Here is a 20,494-nt window from a genome sequence, read left to right as displayed (position 1 = left end):
CCGTTCAAGATGATTTCTTAATCATACAACGCAACAAGAAGTAATTGGAAATATGCAAACATGGTTAAGTAAAAGATTGTAAAAGCAACATAAATATTGCTAACTATGTTGTTTTGCACGATATCTCACCGGTCGCTTGGATGGCACATTTTGATAAGCTTAAAGATGATACAATAGAAGCTCACAGCATGTATATAGATATATATATATATGTATATATTTTATATATATATGTGTAAGTATATATCTTTACTTACTTAAATAAGTTTGCACATATATATATATCTCAATGTTTTAACATAACACGACGGTACAGGTGGAGAGAATGTACCATTCGTGTACATCAAGATGACCATGGAATCGGCAAATGGGAGGTGAAATGAGCGAGTCCTGCTGACAAAAAACTTGTTGTGTACCACAGATTTCCTTTGATACCAACCAGCAAAACATCAGTCAAGCTGAACAAAACCAGAAGGAAATGAATGGAAAATGTTGCAGCATAGATAAAATGTGGTGTTCTAGTATTCTCAGTCAACAAACACAGCACAGCGGGTTTTTGCAGTCTGCTTGGCATATGATTTCACTATGAATGGCAATTACATGTACACATACTTTCAATAATGAAAAGGACTGAGACCTACAGTAAGGCGATAGGCATAAGCAAATGCACTTTTAAAGTACACATTTTTTTTTGCCAAAATAAAAAAGGTTTGGTATCACCAAGATTGTGTACATAATTGTGTCTATACATACAAAGATCTATCTAGCTTTGTATACATTAGAAATGCATCACGAACATGGGGTGAATTCAACCTTCCTTAGGATGATGTTGTTTTACACACTTGCCACTGGCTCTCTTTGAATTGATATTGTAGCCAAAATGCATATTTAGCATTAAAAATGCTGTAGAAAAAGCACTAAACACACATTTGAATACATTTAATTGATGATTGACTCACAATATGCCTAATTGGTCAGCCTGTACCTGTTGAGGCACTTAAATCTAATCACAACTGGGTGAACTGTTAATGACTATATCTGAACACAGCACACATCACTTTAAGTACTAAATACTGCAAAACACTCACAAATTCAACTTACTTTAATCTTACACTCTCAGTGATTTATGTGCACTTTCAAACAAAAACTGCCGTATCTAATCAGAGCAGCTTTCTAAAGCAGTCTCCAGACACACATTTTCAACACCAGCGAAGTTAGTTCCATATGTGGGCAAACATGAATATGCATATATGATGATGATAAATGACACTCAAAGAAGCATGGTGGGCAAAGCCTACTGAGCCCTTGACAATGAATAGCTCATGACATTAATTAAACTGTCATTTACACAAGGTCATCTCCCTTCAGTGGAGAGTTGTCTCCCTTGATGTCCAACAAACAGCTACATCACTTACATCTACAGGTCTAGCGTGGGAGAACAAGCTCTTCAAACCGGACACATCGCACCTGTTACACACATTGGTACATGTATTGGTTTTATGAAATATGTTTGCTATGTCAGTACAAATGTACATTTATACTGTATTTCACCTATAAAGTTCAGCACTTTTCAAGTGGTGCATTTTATTTTTCTTGATTCTGATGAATTCTTCCACCTTACAGGGCTACTTCAAGAGGTTTTTTTGAAGTACGATTAATTTCTTACCAGAAAATCTGAAGTGTTGATATCAAAAGTAAATTTTAATGTCTTTATGTGCTTCTAAAAGTGCATCTGTACCAAACTTCAGGTGAAATACAGCATATGCAATTTTATGTCATGATCGTATCTGCGACACATAATCAGATCTTATGCTGCCTTTTATACTCAATGTGACTGCAAAAGATAATCATGAATGGTGTGCAAAAGGATTCTTTCTACAGCAATTTGCAATGACCTTTTTAGTGGTATAGGGCATACAAGATCATTCACAGTGTTTTATAAAACTTTTTTTATAGGATCAGCACATAGATTTCCAGAACAGAAATAATTACATCTCTATTCATATCAAATTTCTGATTTTGTCACACACATGACTGTTCCCTATCAAAGAAAGAGAAAACATTCTTACGGAATTTTTTGTTGAATGTGTCATAACACCTTTTATCCACTTAATGGCAATCACAAAGTAGCAATCAAAATGGTGCCAATGATGATATTGGAAGTCTATGACATACGTTTGAAGAAAACTGTATGTAATCCCACAATGCTTGAAATTTCAGCCCATTAAGTTGTGAAACATGTACAATCTAGAACACCAACAGCACCACTGCTGAATCAATACAAACTGAAGACTATACTGTGACGCACTTTTTACTGAACCAGCACTGAGACAAGCACAGCAACTTTCGACTGCACACCATATTGAACAGTTCACATTACCAATCACAGTTTGCAGAACCAACACCGAGTTATAAACACATCAAACATCAAGACCTGACCAGCACACATTTAACTGTCAAACTCACGTGTACTTTACACATCAGACTAACCACTTCACATTAGATTTTCTAACGTTCTTTAACTAAACCAAGACTAATTCTTGAGACCTGTACACACCAAGGACTGACAACTACACATAGGTAATGACGACTGCTTTTTCAACCAAACACTAAAGTCTGATGCATATGCTAGAAATAAGTGTGTGTATCTACACCACTGCTGTGTCATAGACATCGTGCATGTACATAGTGATAAAGCACATCAGTCATGGTACAGATTTGCTGGGCTACTGCAGAGGTTTAAACATCATACACACTGACGATGCAGTCATGTTACAGATTTGCTGAGCTATTGCAGAGCTGTAAATGTTGGACACACTGATGAATGCAAACTAGTCATGACACAGAAGTGCTAAGTTACAGCAGACCGGTAAACGTCATACACACTACACTGTGCACACAGATGATGCACACTAATCTCAAAGCTATGTTGCTAAGCCATTGCAGAGCCGTAAATGCTGTACACACTAATGAATGCACACTAGTCATGAAGATGTGTTGCTAAGCCATTGAGGAGCTGTAAACATTGCATGCACTGATGAATGTACGCTAATCTCAAGGCTGTGTTGCTGAGCTACTGTAGAGCTGTAAACACTTAGCACACTAATGTATGTGCACTAGTCTTAAGGCTGTGTTGCTAAGTCACTGCAAACTGTGAACACTGAGCACACTGATGAATGCATATTAGCTGTAAGCTTTAAAAGCCTTGGGACTGAGTGACTAGAACACCACTACTGTAGCGCAAAATCACAGAAACCAAGCCATCAGACTAAGGCTCCCCGATTCCCTTCAAGGGCAAAGCCCTGTAAACATTACACACACACACACTTTTGGATGGTCATAGTCATGGAAATGTGTGGACAGGCTACCACTGACCTATAAAGATCTTACACACTGATGAATGCACACTAGTCATGGGACTAAGTTGCTAAGCTGTAAACATTGAACACACTGGTGAATTCATGCACACTAGTCATGAATCTGTATTGCTAGACTGCCGTTCAGCAGTAATCATAATGCACACTAATAAATGCACGCTTGTCATGTAAATCGGTTATTTGAATCCTGAACTTTGCTGCTTTTAAACATATCAAGAGAGAAGCACTGAGCGCCATGGCGCATTTCTTTCTAGTAGCTTTACAGGTATGTGCATCCACATGTCTTCAGTCAGGAAATAAACAACCAGTACTTGTCATCATTAGAAAATGTGCTAAAGTATTTATCACACTCTTAAAACAAGAGCTACATAGATTGAAGAATACAACCATGACTGGCTCAAGGTCATAACCATATCAAACATGATAAACATGACATACGCTTGTCAAGAATTAACCATAATTCCAACAGACTTTGTCTTTAAAGTGGCGTTCATCCTTACTCTGTCATGCCGCTGAGGAGCCAGTGACATACATCTACATGTACATGTATACACCTACATGTGTGAGACATGAATTTTAAATTCGTGAATAAATTATGCAAACAAAGGTATTGTTTTCCGGTGATCAAGCTGTGCTCTGACGCTTGCTATCAGGCAGATATTATATACACATACAATGGATGTGAACAAGTATTATTCAAGCAGAGTTGGGATGCCCAGCATGAATGCAGCACTATGTACTAGACAGGTTCACTGTCAACTTTCTTCTACCTACATGTACACTAAACTACACAAAATAGACTGCAATGGAAGTAAAGGTGGTTTTAACTCTTTTCAGTGACCAGACAGACACTCATACATACATTCACCACTGTGGAAAATGAAATGTGTAATATATACCTCCTAAACTCCCCTCTTCAATAAACGTATGGAACATTCACTCATAGACACAACATTGGTATGGTTGAGTCTAAATCAGGTAATAAAGAGGGTGGGGGTGGGGAAAATAGAAATGAGTTCAATGCGGCACCAGGTCAAAGGTTTCTGCATACAGGTCGTGCTCAAACTCCACTTGCCCCTTCAGCGAGTCGAGGGTGCGCTTGTGTTCGACGCTGAGTTCTCGCAGATTTGAGATGATCATGAGAAGACGCGGGAAGAGCCCCACCTCATCTGGATGGCTAGCTGTAATCTGAGCCTGTAATGCCTGGATTAAAGTCTCCTGTAGCTTGTTCACCTTCTCTCGATTCTTCAGTCCCTGGCGATCTGATAGAAAAATTTGACACATCAGAATTAAAATAAGATTTTCTATACATGCTGGACATTCTTGGTTTCTTCACTGTTTGAAGTATGATGGTAGATTATTTCATATCTCCACTTTGGTCACAATATAAACACTGATCAAATAAATAGAATCCATGTACACCATATACATGCCCTGTTACCAGTGACTTTTCATAACATACATCCCTAGCTGAACCCAACCAGCAACCTCCCTAAGAAACTATTTAGTGCTATTCAACTCCCTAAGCAAAGCCTTTCTACAATATATATATATATATATACATATATATACATATATACATATAAATATATATATATATACCATGGGAAATGTTGTACATGTATTTATTTATTTATTTCATTGGTGTTTTACACAGTACTCAAGAATATTTCACTTATACGACGGCAGCCAACATTAAGGTGGGAGAAAATCGGGCAGAGCCCGGGGAAACCCACGACCATCTGCAGGTTGATGCCAGACCTTTTCACGTACAGCCGGAGAGGAAGCCAGCATGAGCTTGACTTGAAATCACAGCGACCGCACTGGTGAGAGGCTCCTGGGTCATAATGCTGCATTAGCGCCATAACCAACTGAGCCACGGTGGCCGCAGTTGTACACGTATGTTTGAGTGAGTGAGTGGGGTTTAATGTCATATAAAATGTATGTTAAAGGTAACTAACCAGGTGATATCAGTATGAGAGCGCTGAAGAGAGCAATCTCAAGATCCTTCAGCTGGAACTGGTTAAAACGAACAGAAAAGTTGAACATGAGCTCCACAAAATGCTCTCCCAGTGGGAAGTTTTTCTTCATCTCCTCGCGGGTAAGCAGGGCGCCAGTGTCCAGAACGTAAATTGTGTTCGTTTCTCCATCCACAAACCCTGAATGTACAACACTCGCCACCTGAAAAATTGGACAGGTGCTATTAATGATGTCTAAGATATTGACGATACAAGAATTAAGAATCATCAAACATGTACGTGTGTGAAGGGTATTAACAACTCCAAAGAAATAACTAATGTCTGCAAGTTGTGATATATAAATAGGTATATATTTCTACGTACATGTACCACGGTAGGCAAAATTTAATACTCAAATCCAGCCGGCAGACTACATACCTTTCAACTCTCACGTTTTCCACATGAGCCTCTAGTTTTTTAATTGAAAATCATGTTCTCACAGTCAGTGTATTAAATCCAACATTTCTTGCTTAAAAATGTTTCATATTATTGTTGTATGATGTTTTCATTTTGCATAATGATGAAATATGTGTAATCTTACCACGAAAAGTGCCCATAAAGGACAGGTTAAAATGCACAAAAATTTTGAACCCTTGACTCCACAAGGAATTCACCCCGGACTTGACACGGAGCTTGCAGCCTCTGGACCCCAGCTATTTCAGTCTATCACTTTTTTCGCCCTGTCTAGGCTGACAGCTCTGAGACAAGTAACTCTGTGCTCATTATCTCATTGCAATAAAGGTAAATGTATATATATATATATATATATATATATATATATATATATATATATATATATATATATATATATATATCTGAACCAAGTTAAGCTTTCATGGTTTTCAAGGTCTCTTGTCGTGTAATAACACAAGAAAGTTTCAGAAGAGATATAATATCTTGCTAGTTAATGAATCTTGGAATTATATTCAAGGAACATGGCTGTTTACCTCAAAACACCCTCCTTTGATGAGACAGATTTGGTCATCTTGATCGAGAATGTTAAAGCCAGGAATTTTCTTGGCGAACTGCACAACGCACTGAACAAACTCGTTGAATCGCTTCTGAAAGCCCTGCCAACTGTGGTTTGGGTCTGAGTCGTTCTGAGAAAAGAGAAAAAGCTACGCATGAAAGACAAGTAACATCAAAAACTAGTCATCAAAGAGCTTCCTTCAAGTAATATCTTGATTAACTAAAAGAATGAAAAGACGGTTCTAAAATATATCTAACACCATTCTGTTGTAAACAATAATGGGCCCAAATGCAGCCAATGTGTACACATACGTGCACTTGCTTTCTTTACCACTCTTAGGTCTACATGTAAGTTGAAATTCCCGATTATCATAGGACACTCAAACATTTATTTTTTCCAAAAATTCATACTTGTATTATAGGCCAAATTCATCCAAAAGTGTATTTTAATTACTGCATGACGTGTGTACCTTCAAGAAGTCTGAACGTAACAATTGCACATGGCTAGAGGTACAACAGTACATGTCTGGAAGTACAATTTCACATGTGCGAAGGTACAACCATACATGTCTGGAGGTACAACTGCACATGTGTGAATGTACAATTGTGCATGTCTGGAAGTACAATTGCACATGTCAGGAGGTACAACTGTACATATCTGGAGGTACAATTTCACATGTGTGAAGGTACAACCATACATGTCTGGAGGTACAATTGCACATGTGTGAAGGTACAACCACACATGTCTGGAGATACAATGGCACATGTGTGCAGGTACAACTGTACATTTCTGCAGGTACAATTGCACATGTCTGGAGGCACAACTGTACATGTCTGGAGGAACAATTGCACATCTGGAGGAACAATTGCACATGTATATGACAAGGTGCTGAAGTTTCTTCTGGGCTTTCTGTCTTCCTAACAGGCTATCATATGAGAATTACTGGTGAAGTGGATTAGTCCCTACTTCAACTGAAATCATTTCTGTGCTATTACCATTACAATCATATAAAATCTTACTATATGTCTCTATATGCTTGGGGTTTAATGTCATACTTAACAATTTTTCAGCCATGTGATGACGAGGAGTCATTAGATGTGTGTACATATACTGTCCTCTTGTGGCCGAGCGAGTATATGCCGCAAAAGTGCTGCTGCCCCTGAAGTATCTTGCTGAAGACACCTGACACGACACCCCACTCAAGTACTCAAGATTAGAGATGCAGCTAAGGTAGCATAGGCTGGATTTGAACGTGGAACTTGAAAAAGTGGGATGATATTGGACTGCCAGTACACCAAAACAAAGCACCTTGGCAAAACCACAAGTGGAGAATATTTCACATGCACAGGAAAATAATACTAGATTTGTACAGAGTCACACTTTGACAAACTTCCTACTTTATAGTCACATCACTGATCTCGTTGTAATCTAGAACCTTTTGCATAACTGGACATAAAGTAATTTGAGATGATACAGGTTTTACAAGACTGATATAGCTGGACTGACTGAAGTCAGGTCTATAATATCATGACAAAACTCATTGTCCAATTCATTATAATTTGTGTAACAACTCACCAATCTACCATTGTCCGAATGCCCCAACTGTTCTGCCACAATACGCCCTATCATTCCCTCCATCGTGTTCTGCCGACGATATGTCTGGAGTTCTTGGCTCATCTCCTTCATCTTTAGCTTCATTATCGCAAAGGATGTGAGGTAAGCATCTAGAACTCGTGTTGTCATGGTAGTGATAGAGATCTTGGCGTCATCCAGATCCTGGCGTGCGAACGTCAACATCTCAGATTTTATTATGGGGGCCACGACCGCTGTGTGCTCTGGCGTCGACACTAAATCACGCTTCATGTAATGGTTACCGGACACAGGAATTCGTGACACAGGGATCATGTCTCCATTGACCACCAGGGGGACTGTTTGTAAGTTGAGCGGGACACCTTGAGCCATGACCACGTCTCCGTACGATGCTTTCATTCGTTGCCGGTCAGAAACATCCCCTGCTCCTGGGTTACCTATGTCCTGATCTGCCACCACATACGGCCTCTTTTTGATTGGACTTCGACTAATCTGCTCGTCTGTCTTCCCATTGGTGGAGGGATTTTTACGCAAGTCCAGAGACATGTTAGCCACGATGACCGAGTGTGCCAGCTGTTGTGGAGCTGCGCTGGTTTTGGGGACCACCACTGGTGAGTGGTACTGCGGAACAACTTGAGGGAGGTAAGAGCGCACCACCTCCTCTTTTGCATGACCATCAGCGTACTCAGTCTTGACGATAAGGTGAGGGGAGGTAACCTCCTGTAAGTTAAGTGTGACTTGGGGCGGGAGTCGAAGAAGCGACCCCACCACCGAGGAAGAGGGTACAGATGGGGAGGTCATGGTGGCGGGGTGTGCCACAGTTTTCACATTTGCCATCTGAACACTGGTCGCTGCCACTGACACTGGAAACGATACCGGTATTGGTTCGCGCTTAATACCTTGGTCTCCAATGGTAACTGTTGACGTGACGGTGCCGGTTGTCGTGGATTGTGACGTGAGAGCTAGAGGAGCAAGGCCATTGGTCATAGAGGAATCCTGGTCTGCGCTGGTCTGTCGCCTCCGTTTCTTTGGTGCCCCTGAGCTGGTAACCCTGTTTCGTTTGATATGTTTGGTTGGTTCGTTGGCCACTGGCTGATCATCATTGTGGCAGTTAGCCGCTGACTGTGGACTGTTCTCCGCAAGTTTAGGCGTGGCTAGGTTGGATTGGGAACGTTGTCTCAGCAGAGCCGACAAGGCTGCCATCGAAGATGGGCCCTGATCTGGAGAGTGTTCTGCAGGTTTTTCTTCATTGTTAGTAGATGATATGTCTGCTGTCTGCTCCTCTCGCTGTATGGAGAGTTCTCCATAGCCTGAGTACGAGCCGTTGTCTGACTTGAGACTAAGAAGTCCATGTAGCGCCTGTGTGGTTTGGTGGTCCTCCATGGTACGAATCATGTCCCTGACCTCACGAGACCGCCGCCCCAACTTTGCAGCTGGAAAGTGGGAAAATATGGCATAAAATATACAATAGTCAAGAAATATCTTAAAATGACATGACATTTCAACAAATCATGTTCACAATTATGGTGAACTAAGATTAAGGACATACATTAAGATTTGCAAAAATTTTACATCAATATGGAATTTGGATTTAATAAATATGTCCAAAAAATATGCACTAAAATCGGGAATTTTTAATACCCCACTACGTTTTTTTATTTTTTATGTGGGGAAAAGGCATGGGACTTCACTTGTGTTCAACACTGTAAGTATGTAACTATGGTCCAACAAAACATTCAAACATTTCTCTACATTTAATTCTATGGAAAATTTTTTATTTCATCATTGTTGTTACCAGGTGCTCAAGAATGTTTCACTAATATATACTAAAAAATGCAAATGATAGCATCAACCCACCAGATCTTGACATTCCAAGAGCAAGACATTTTTGCAGACGACAGTACTGACATCTGTTCCTGGTCAGGATTGTGATGTCACAGTTTTTATTGTAGAAGCATTTCTTACGGCTGGGATCACCAACATCCTGTAGAGCTCTGCGGAAAAATCCCTGTAAAATGTCCAGTGAGACACATGTGATACACATCCTTGGATATGTGTGAGAGAAATGACATAAGGAGGTAAACTGACTAAACTGTTAACTTAGGTGAGATCTGCAAAACATGTGCATTTATTTGCTTTATTTGATCGTTGCCTAGTGCCATGCCCAAGAACTTTTCGCTCATCCAATGGCAGTCAGTTTCACTGGTGGATGAAAGCCGAGTACCCACAGTAAACCACCAACCCTTTGGCAAGTTATCGATGAACTTTCCCACATGTGACCTGCGTACTTCCATATGAAACTGGCGATACAAGTTTCCTGGACTGTCATGAAGGTCCCACTAACAATGGGAGTGGGGGAATCCACAAATTCCCTGTCTAGGGCCGGACTGAATCTTGTGTGTCAGATGTGCAACTAAATACAAGAGTCTTAACCATAATCTTGACAAAAAAAAAAAAAAAAACCCAGGAAAGCCAAGTGCACTTTACTATAATATATATATATACATGTATATAATGTGAAAAACTCAGGTATGGAAGGCCAGAAAATATAGGGACTTTGATGCAAAGGTGGAGCACCCACCTGCCTTTATGCCTAATATAAAGTCAGAGGTTTAAAAATGTTCCATCTTTTGTTAGTGCAAATTACGTGGAAATCTAAAGGTACCCAAATCTGTTTGTATTGTGCAAACCTGAAATTCTTATCTCTCTACTGAAATATATACATGTATTTATTTCCTATTCCTATCAGTGTTTCATGAAGTACTCTAAGAACTCATATTTTCTACTTTTATCCAGTACTATAAAATATTTACAATCTGAGGACACGGAATGGGTGTGGAGAAACCACTTCCGTCACTAAGCTGACAACCTCTTGACGCAACCAAAGCTGGGGCTCCATTACACAGAACACTGCATGCATAACTTGTAAACAACATGACCTTAAAGACAAGGTGTGTACTGTAATTCTTCAAGCATTTCGCAAGTTTGCAAGTTGTTTATTTAAGCATATTCTGAAAGCTTTATTCTGTGTAGACTGATGATATTATATTCCTTGTGCAGCCGGTAAAGGGGGCAATCTGACCAGTGTAGTTTTGCCTCTAAAATTATATTAAAAATGTGCATAAAGTACTGTAAAAATGCTCATGTGCGAAAAGGTTGAGCAATTAGGGTACCTGTTGTTACATGTACAATTAAACTAAAGTTAAAACCTACATGTAACATGAATGATCGCTTTGTAGAACAGGGCCCTGGAACTTCAATGCTCAAGAGCTAACCGTTTGAACTGAGATAGTTTCTAATGTACCACGTTCCCGTATATAAAATATGTACGTTTTTCCAGACAGTAAATATTATGCTTAAAGAATAAACAGTATGATGAGAAATTTGAACAAGGTATAAACTGTTAAAACTTTCTTTTTTCTATGAAAACATGAATATCATTTTACTACACGATACATAAATATCTTTATTACTGAAAACATGTGAATAATTTATTCAATTTTACATTTAATGTTTCATCAAAACAATATTATTTTCTACAAGTGTCACAGTGTCATAACAAAAGAGGGATAATCCTGTCAGTGAACAATTTACAGCTAAATATCTGTAAAGAACAGACTACATGTGTATATTTCTGTATTCCGTATTCTGTATTTCTGTATTTTTAACATGCAGGTCTACTATTGAAAAACAATTATTGTGTGTGAGAAGAATCTGGCCGTATTGATAGCATCCACCCAAAGTCTTACAGTAAACCTCACCAATTACATACTGTAACAGTGATACGCTGACCTCCACAAAATACAGTGACATTCCAGCATAGGGTTGGCACTCTGCTGTCATAACATCTAAAATCGTGCATGACAGCTGTCTGTGGCCTGTGTATGTGTTCATGTGTATCTCTACATGAATTGATCTCTCATCTGGTGGCACTACAACAGCCAGTGAGTGCTTGGGGCTTAACATTGTACTGAACAATTTTTCAGTCATATGAGTCACTCCTAAGAGTGCATGTAGTGAGCGTCCTTGTTGAAGGATGGATTTTCATCGCTCTTTTATCTAGTGCTGCATCACTGAGACGACTTACCACAGGCAAGTAAGCCACACCACTCGAGCCATTATACTGATACGGGTCAACCAGTCGTTGCACTTCATCTTAATGCTGAACGCCATTTAAGGTCTTTTCAGGTCTTAAGAGTGACCCAACCCAGGATTGACCCTAGATCTACCACCCCTGAAGCAGACGCTTTACCAACTAAGCCATCGAGGCCTGAATCACTTCAAGATACAGCTCGGGACAACTCAACTGAGCTAGTTTTGCATGCACACATTAATGTTACGTTATGCTGGTGTGCATAACTATATACAAATTAAATGGAACCTTTCAGTGACCCATTCCCCCATTGGTTGAGCTACAACACCTGCTGATGAGTAATCAACACAAACATACTATACTGCGACAACAACCCTTTGTTTACAGTATTACAGAAAAATCACTCTAACCTGACAACCGAGGCTGGTTTTATAGCTCACTGAGCAATGGAGAGCCAGCTTAATAGAGAATGAATAAAGGGAGAAAAATAAAAATGTTGTTTCTCACAACACATGTACTTGGGGACATACATGTACATCCCTTACATACTATGCAAACGGGACTGTGAAATTAACACAGCATTCACGCAGTATACACATACGCTGAGAATTGATATTTCCTGATATAAGATTACTCTGAAAATAGCTGTACACTCAGTACATTTTGTAGCCTGTACATGTAAGTAAATATGAGGTACCAAAGAGGAACCAGTATGTGTGTGTTCTTATGTACAAGTATGTAAAATTTACACATGCACCACTTTGTAACCGGGGCCTCCGTGGCTCAGTCGGTTAGCGCGCTAGCGCAGCGTAATGACCCAGAAGCCTCTCACCAATGCGGTCGCTGTGAGTTCAAGACCAGCTTATGCTGCCTTCCTCTCCGGCCGTACGTGGGAAGGTCTGTCAGCAACCTGCGGATGGTCGTGGGTTTCCCCCGGGCTCTGCCCGGTTTCCACCCACCATAATGCTGGCCGCCGTCGTATAAGTGAAATATTCTTGAGTACGGCGTAAAACACCAATCAAAAAAAAAAAAAAAAAAAAAACTTTGTAACCAGATGAAAAATGTAATGAATATTTCTTGCCATTTCTGTAGTCTTATATAGTCTTATATGAATATTTAGTCTTAATTTTACATGTGTTTGCAATGATGTGAAGTTCTGTAAGACTGTACATGTGTATTTGATGAGAAAATGTTCAGCTATTTGTTTATGTACATTCATATCAAGTACACAAACAAAGTTGTCTCCCCTGAAGGCAGAGGTTCTGTACCTTGTGAGCCATACCTTGTTCATATTAAACCACCATAGAAAGCTGACTTGAACTTCCAGAAATTATCTTAACACATGTGACTTATTCACACGGTACTGTTTTTGCTGTAATGCCTTTGGTGTGCAACTACATGTACGCACATGTAGCAAAAAACAGAAAAGCTCCACCTGGTCTTGAGTTTGTTGTGTTGTTCACCTTGTCCTGTGTCTAAATGCTACCTAACCACATGACACTTTGATACCATGAATTATTCTGTCAAAGCTTTTACAATAACAATAATTTAAAAAATATTTTAAAAATTTTTTTAAAAGTGACCGACACTGATGGTCTGACTTAACACCATCCTGCAACCAACCAGTAACATACACAGTAACATACACAATGCCTTAAAGGAGATCCCCAACAATTTTATTTTCACACTAAATGTTTCCCAGAAGCAGTATTTATGTTCTGTTAGTCTGTAAACTGCACTTAAAAAATCTTACATCAACCAGTTCCATTTAAAAAAAAAAACAGTACAGTTGGACTTTCTGCCTATCTTGTCGACCAGGGAGCCCTAGCCGGCTGACCCCATCCCCATAAGACCTGCTGGGATTATGTATTGACAAGCTCCGCATTGCTGAATCCATGCATTAGGCCTACCCACTTTGTGCTTTTCCGGAAGCCATGGTATGACTTAATCTATAATTACCCCTACGTGTACACCTCTTAATTAGCACTTTGGAAATCATATAAGTAAAACAGTTTTACAACAAATATTTTGACAGACAGGCGAAAAAAAAATAAAAGCGTGTACTGCACAGTGACTGGGCGACATGATGACCGATCTTGGCTCACATACCAGCCCTGTAGAAGACACAGACACACTCCCGTCTGGTTTGTCAGACACGAATTGGACATCAATGGAAATACGGTAAGACCTGTGGAGAATTTGGCATGGTTTTGTAGTCCACTATAAATTTTTGTAGCCAAGTCAAGCGCTACCGTTTGTACACAAGAATCAATGCTTTCCGGCCAGCGGACAGTGAGTTGCAGTGACAACGACAATCTGTCACTAACACCGATGAAAGTAGAATAAGAATTTATCTTTTATGCTTCAAAACAGTATCACCTGCAAAAACAGATAAGGTTGGAATTCTACTGAATTTAAATGCCAATGTAAGTTTTGTCAAGGTTTGGGTTACGAGTCTTGTAGCCTCGTGACCGTTTTAGGAAAAAGGCTAGCGGCCCCCAGTTCATACAACTTACATTCTGAGAGTAAAAATTGGTACTTTTCTTTTTGTTCTTTGGGGGGGATATTATAAGGCTATATTATTTGTTCTTTTCTTTCAGAATATATAGCTCATACAACTACGATCGAGTTCTTCATGAATCAAAGGGCGTTTTTAAGGGATCTGGTCCATATTTTCTCAATCTGTGGCATTTTCAGGCCATGTTAGGCCATGCCTTGTGTTATTTGAGTTGCAAGCCACACTTGGACATAGAATAATCTCAAAATTAGCTGTAAAACATAGCCACTGTCTCCTGTTCTCTGTGTTGTACACATAGAGAAGACCCAGATGCCCGCGGTGAATGTACCGCTGTGACGTCACAAGGGTAACAGTGCCTTGATTGTAGTGGAGTAGATTTTCTGATATTTGATCACCAAATCTTTCTTCTGTTTTCGGCGTTGTAACTAATCGGAATTGATTCAGGGTACATCAAACCACCTATCTGCAGTTTGGAAGGCGCAGCACTGAGGATCTACTTTAAACAATGAGCTGGCAAGGAACCCATATAAATGTATGCAAACAATGATAACAACTACATGTATTTCTAAACATGGCAATTATACAAAAACATTATAGGTACTGGTTATCTTACCTTGCACCCCTCACAGGCCAGCACTCCGTAATGGATGCCTGATGACTTATCTCCACACACCAGACACTTGAGTTTGGTGGAGGATTGAGCTTCCACCGGCGAGGCGGTGCCAGTGCTCGTGCTAAGAGTGGACTCAGACTCGCTGATGGACTGCACCGTCCTGGGCGTGTTGGCCACTTCCACAGGGATGACAACAGCACCGGACAGGTTGGAAGGTTGAGGTTCCATCAGGGAGACTGTACCTCCAGTACTCATCACCACACCCGGCTGCACCACAACTTGGCCCATCAGCTCACGAGAAACCGTCGATGGCCGTGATTCCACCACGGGGAGGGCATGAACGCCACGGGCCACATTCGATGTCATCACAACCGTTCCGTCGGCACAAGTTAGGACTTTAGGGCCATGCTGGGGGTCAGAGGAGCTGACAGCACCGGGAGTCTGTACCTCTAACACTGTCCGTGGTACGTTAGTGTACAGCTGTGGTTGTTTCACAACCGCTCCCGAGCTAATGGCACCATTTGTGTAGACGATGGTGTCATGGGATCCGTGGGAAGATGCAGACACAAACATCGGCTGCCCGCCCACAGACATTCTGCCAGTGGAGGAGTCGCGTCGCAACTGCTGTTCTAGTGCTTGTTCTGCTGTAACTGCTCTAGATTGTTGGTGCACATTAGAAAACACCCTTGAGGGCACTGGGGCCACAGATCTGCTTACTTCTTGGCCATTGGCCATCCTGTAGCCCGAGCCCTCAGGAGGGGTCTTTGGGGACTTGCTGGCGGCACTTGAGGGTTGGTAGTTCCCGTTCTCTGTTGGTGTGAGAATGCGGTGCTGGATGTTATCGGGCGTGTGGCGCGAGGAGAGGTGGGTGGAGGAGACGACTCGAGGAGACGCCTCCTCAGAACGGCTCTGGTCGGGCATGCTCGTCACTGTCTCCCCAAGCCGCTGGGCAATGTGTGATGACGATAAAGGCGTTGGTGACACTGATTTGGGTGACGGGAGCGAATGTTTGATAGAGGAGGTTGGGGAGCCTCCATTGATCTGGGCACCCTCTGGGTAACGAGACGGGGTGGTGGTGGATACTGGGCTGCTGTCTGGCGAGCGCAGAAAGCCGTCTGGGTGCACCACTCTGGGGCCTCGAGCTAGCGAGGACTCCATGGGTCGAAGCTGAGTGGGCTCATGTGGGTTACTGTCATTTTGATCTGTGTCTGAGGCAGAGTTGTCTCTCTTATCTATTACCTCTGAGTCTGCATCTGAAAATAAAATATGGCATAATTAATATTTACGACTTCTTCATTGGGTGCTTCAAGTTAATATCACTTGGAGATAAGGGGAAATAAGAATGCAATGGTCACAAAATGTTACACGCAAGATTCCATTTCCAGTGGATTCAAAAATGTCCTTGAGGAGACAGTAACATTTAACAACATCATACAGGTTTCTTTTTTTGAAATACACATCAAAATATGCACGATCCAGCTATTTCAACCTCTTACGTGAAACGGTTCTTTCAATCAAGGTTGACAGGAATAGCATTTTATCCCAAAATTTAACTATCAGAAAGTCAGAATGATACAATGTTTACTGTAAAACTATTATAAAAGTTTAATAAAAACAACAAATATACATGATGATTTTTTTGCAAAGAAATATATTTTGGCATAATACAGGTACTACACACTTGAGTAATGGTTCACTTCAGATTTGCAGACAAATGTCCACTGAATTTTTTTTTATTTTAGATTTTAAATTATCCCCCCAGTGCTTTTGTGGTGCTTGTATTAGTACATGCAGAATTCCCATGGCACAGTTGCTCTTGCCAACTACATACACATGTAGTACATGGAATCCAGTGAATGTGCATTCTAAAAGAGATCTCAAACAACATACATGTACATACATGGGGGTGAAACACATGTTGACAATGCTGTCAGGAAGAGCAGAGCTTTATTTGTGTTTGTGTGTCAACTATGTTACACTATACTTTATATACATCATATCAGTGAATCAGTGGTACAGTAAATAAGGTAATCCACTGACCCAGATTGAGGTGGATTGCAGGGGGGGGGGGGGGGGGGGTGCATGGCTAAGGATCATGGGTAAGGGCTGTTCATTAACTGTCATGGCCTGATCACCTATCCATACACATACCACTAACCAGTCTCTGACCTCACAACAGCTAGGTCACTAGGGTTCAGTCCTTCCTCCTCGGCTATATCTAGGTTAATATTTTGGAGGTAACCAAGAGGGCAGTGTTCACAAGGATCTGTTACAGCATGTTACGAGGTCAGGTGCTCACACAAGCCTACAGGTGCGAGGTGTCTTGTGTCATCTTCATCGGTCATGCACAAGTACTTTTCAAGTCTATGTGGAACATATAAATCTCTTACTGTCTAATATACAGTGCAGACGTATTGTCAATATCTTAAGCAATGTTGAAGACTTTTCTCTCGTTTTTATTTCCTTAACACTGCTCACAAGTCTTCTGCTATTTTCATATATGATAAAGGTAAAATTTGATGATTAACTTAACTGATATACCACTGCTCTGCACACTCCGATGAATACTATTTAAATACTATTTCAATAGTTTTAACTTTATATCTCATATCAAATGGTTGAAAGAATGATCCGTCTAACTTGCCATATAACTGTTTTAGACGAATATGCTGAAATTTATCATTTGAATAAAACACCTAGATCAGCAAAATACAGTGTCAGTTGTGAATGTTTTCGGGGCTAGTGTCAATAGATACAAATATACACAACTGAACCTTTGGCACTAGTCTGTACAACCTTTGTAAAACATTACCCAACATTAATTAAACTCAGTTTCTATGTGGGTTACTTGTCACTTTTCATATCCAGTCTTGCTGATACAAAAGCCATCCCAAATGTTGTAATACTATTAAAATCAGCTGTGTGTTCCAAAATATTACACTCACTCTAAATGACTTAAAATTCCACCTGCAAAAGTGCATTGTTAGAGGCAAATAAATGTCAAAAAATATTATTTTTGGTGCTGAAATTTACAATTTTCCACCATGTTCCATGCAACCATCAAAACACCTTTCTAAAATCAACAGAACTCTCAGAATCATGAAAAATGGCAAGTTAGTCATGGACGAAATTTTTGGTCATTTATGGTCATTTGAATGAGAAAGTTGTTAAATGAAGCAATAAACTTAAAGATTATTTTTGAGATGCCTTTAAACCAAACAAACTAGTGGTGTTTTTTTTCTCAAAAACTAAATCATCTCACCCATACAAAGCCTGTTCATACATGAAACAGGTGGTTGCTTGTTTATCAGTCCACAGCCATAAGCCTGTTTTGGTACAAATAGGTGAAGTGTTGAGAGCTTTCTTTAAAGGCACTAAACTGGGACAGTCTTCAATGGACACACATTTGATAAGGAAATGGTCAATGTAAAATCTCTTAAAATTGCAATATTTACCTTGAAAACGATACATGAAAGCCTGATTCAGTCATAGGTTAGCCAGAAACCTGATGGGTTAAGAGGAGACTGCATATCCACATGCAGAACAGCTCAGTACAGGCAGCTCCACTGACTGAGCTTCGGGGAATAAAGTTAGGCCACGCTGACCCAGTTTTCCCACACATGACCAAAGTAGGCCAGGTTGTTTTTGTCAGCCCCTACACCCCACCAACAAATTCCCCTGGCTTAAAATACTGTACACAGGTTTTATTGATCGTGCTTACGCAATATGAGGTCTACAAGACCATTCACATGTGCCCTTCACCAGGCCTCAAAGTGCAAACCAAATCATGTACTACGCACCGCCAATAACACTCTGCACAACAGACTCTTAAAACATACAGGATCTTAATTGCAACGCATCCTACATCAGTTTAGAAGAAACTGATACCAAGCAATTTTTTTTTAGCGATTCTCTTCCTAGAGACTTTCAGTGCATGAAAACCAGTCTCATCACATTCCTACCTGTACAGTGTATAACTCACAGGTGCACTACGCCCACATTATTGTACACGTACATGTAGATTGCATGTAGGCCGTCAAGGAAGACAAAATGGTGCCATATTGTTAGGACAATATCCAATGTCACCAGTATTGATTGTACACAAACTCAATTCTATGAATTTTATTCACTATGATTTTTTTTCCTTTTACGATAAGCTGCAGGTAAATTAATTAGGTGTGCCACAACCAGGTCAATTGCACTTTAACAAACAGGGCATAAATTTATAAATATTTAAATCCATTACTATATATGTATCATTCATCATGAACAATTGCATGTTCTAATTTTGTAGCAAAGAATACACTGAACTACAGTATAGGTACATGTAGAGTTTATTTCAACATCTAGACTTTAATAGATGTTTCTGGTAACTTCATTTATATTTCACGACACTCTACTTATACATGTACATATATGCATTGGTAAACGTAACCATAATATGTGACTTGCAATACACTGACACCACAATTATATAATAATTTTAATTATTAATTATATTATTATTATATTATTATTATATCACCACAGGGTAATGCATGTACTTATTATGTATACATCAGTGAAATCCCAGTATTTCCTTCACTGATAGAAATGATATCTTCACTAGTTAGATATCACTTTTGTTATTACATGTTGCTATTACACTGCTGGACACCTTGGCCCATGACCCACATTTAACCTGTGGCCGTGGACTTTTGTGCAATATATAGTTCGCCTAACAAAGAGGTAGAAATTCTTCATGTGCTTAATTTATGTAAATACCTATATTGTATTAGCATTAAGCACCTTTGTAGAATGTATAATTACTTACCGTCAGCATTTAAAACTAAAAAGATTTTGTGAGCGCATCGTGAACAAAATTGCAGCAATCAATAGAATCATCAATACGATGAAGATGGCACATTGCTTATTTTTTTCACTGATGCAACAGATAAACTGATACACATTTATATACATGTTGAGAAAATGTCAGGACATAAATAATTAATAGAATATTGCACAGGTTGAATACCATAAATATTGTTCTCACGAAAGGTAGAAATGATAACCCACGAGACGCGAAGGTTATCATTTCCACCTCTTGCTCAAACATTATTTATGGTATCCTCACTGCGCAATATCCTCTACAAACTGTGTTATGATCATTATAAACACCTTTCTGTATATGTGATGTTTACATAGGTTGCATGAATGTGATAACATTTTCACATTATAAACTGTTGATATATTCACTTTTAAGAAAGAAAGCTTTCAAACGGATTTCACAGAAAGCAATGAGATGTTCTAAGTAGGGAAAAGCACATTGCAGGCAG

General features: G+C 39.8%; 1 protein-coding gene across 2 annotated transcripts in view; it reads right to left on the bottom strand.

Annotated features, from left to right (window-relative positions):
• Positions 1-275: 275 nt before the first annotated feature.
• The window catches only part of LOC135481950 (mucin-5AC-like), a 47,849-nt gene continuing 27,630 nt past the window's right edge, over positions 276-20,494 (bottom strand). For both annotated transcript variants that reach the window (XM_064761738.1, XM_064761739.1), the window contains exons 2-7: positions 15,180-16,432; positions 9,813-9,963; positions 7,941-9,388; positions 6,343-6,495; positions 5,339-5,558; positions 276-4,639 (exon numbers count right to left, since the gene is read on the bottom strand). In XM_064761738.1, coding sequence (XP_064617808.1) covers positions 4,395-4,639; positions 5,339-5,558; positions 6,343-6,495; positions 7,941-9,388; positions 9,813-9,963; positions 15,180-16,337 — 3,375 coding nt within the window. In that variant the 5' untranslated portion in view covers positions 16,338-16,432 and the 3' untranslated portion in view covers positions 276-4,394. The remainder of the gene's footprint in view (positions 4,640-5,338; positions 5,559-6,342; positions 6,496-7,940; positions 9,389-9,812; positions 9,964-15,179; positions 16,433-20,494) is intronic.

The sequence above is a fragment of the Liolophura sinensis genome, chromosome 1, assembly GCF_032854445.1.
Source record: "Liolophura sinensis isolate JHLJ2023 chromosome 1, CUHK_Ljap_v2, whole genome shotgun sequence".
In the NCBI taxonomy this organism is placed as follows: domain Eukaryota; kingdom Metazoa; phylum Mollusca; class Polyplacophora; order Chitonida; family Chitonidae; genus Liolophura; species Liolophura sinensis.
Note: the sequence above shows the minus strand (reverse complement) of the source record. Positions and strands in the feature narration are given on the sequence as shown.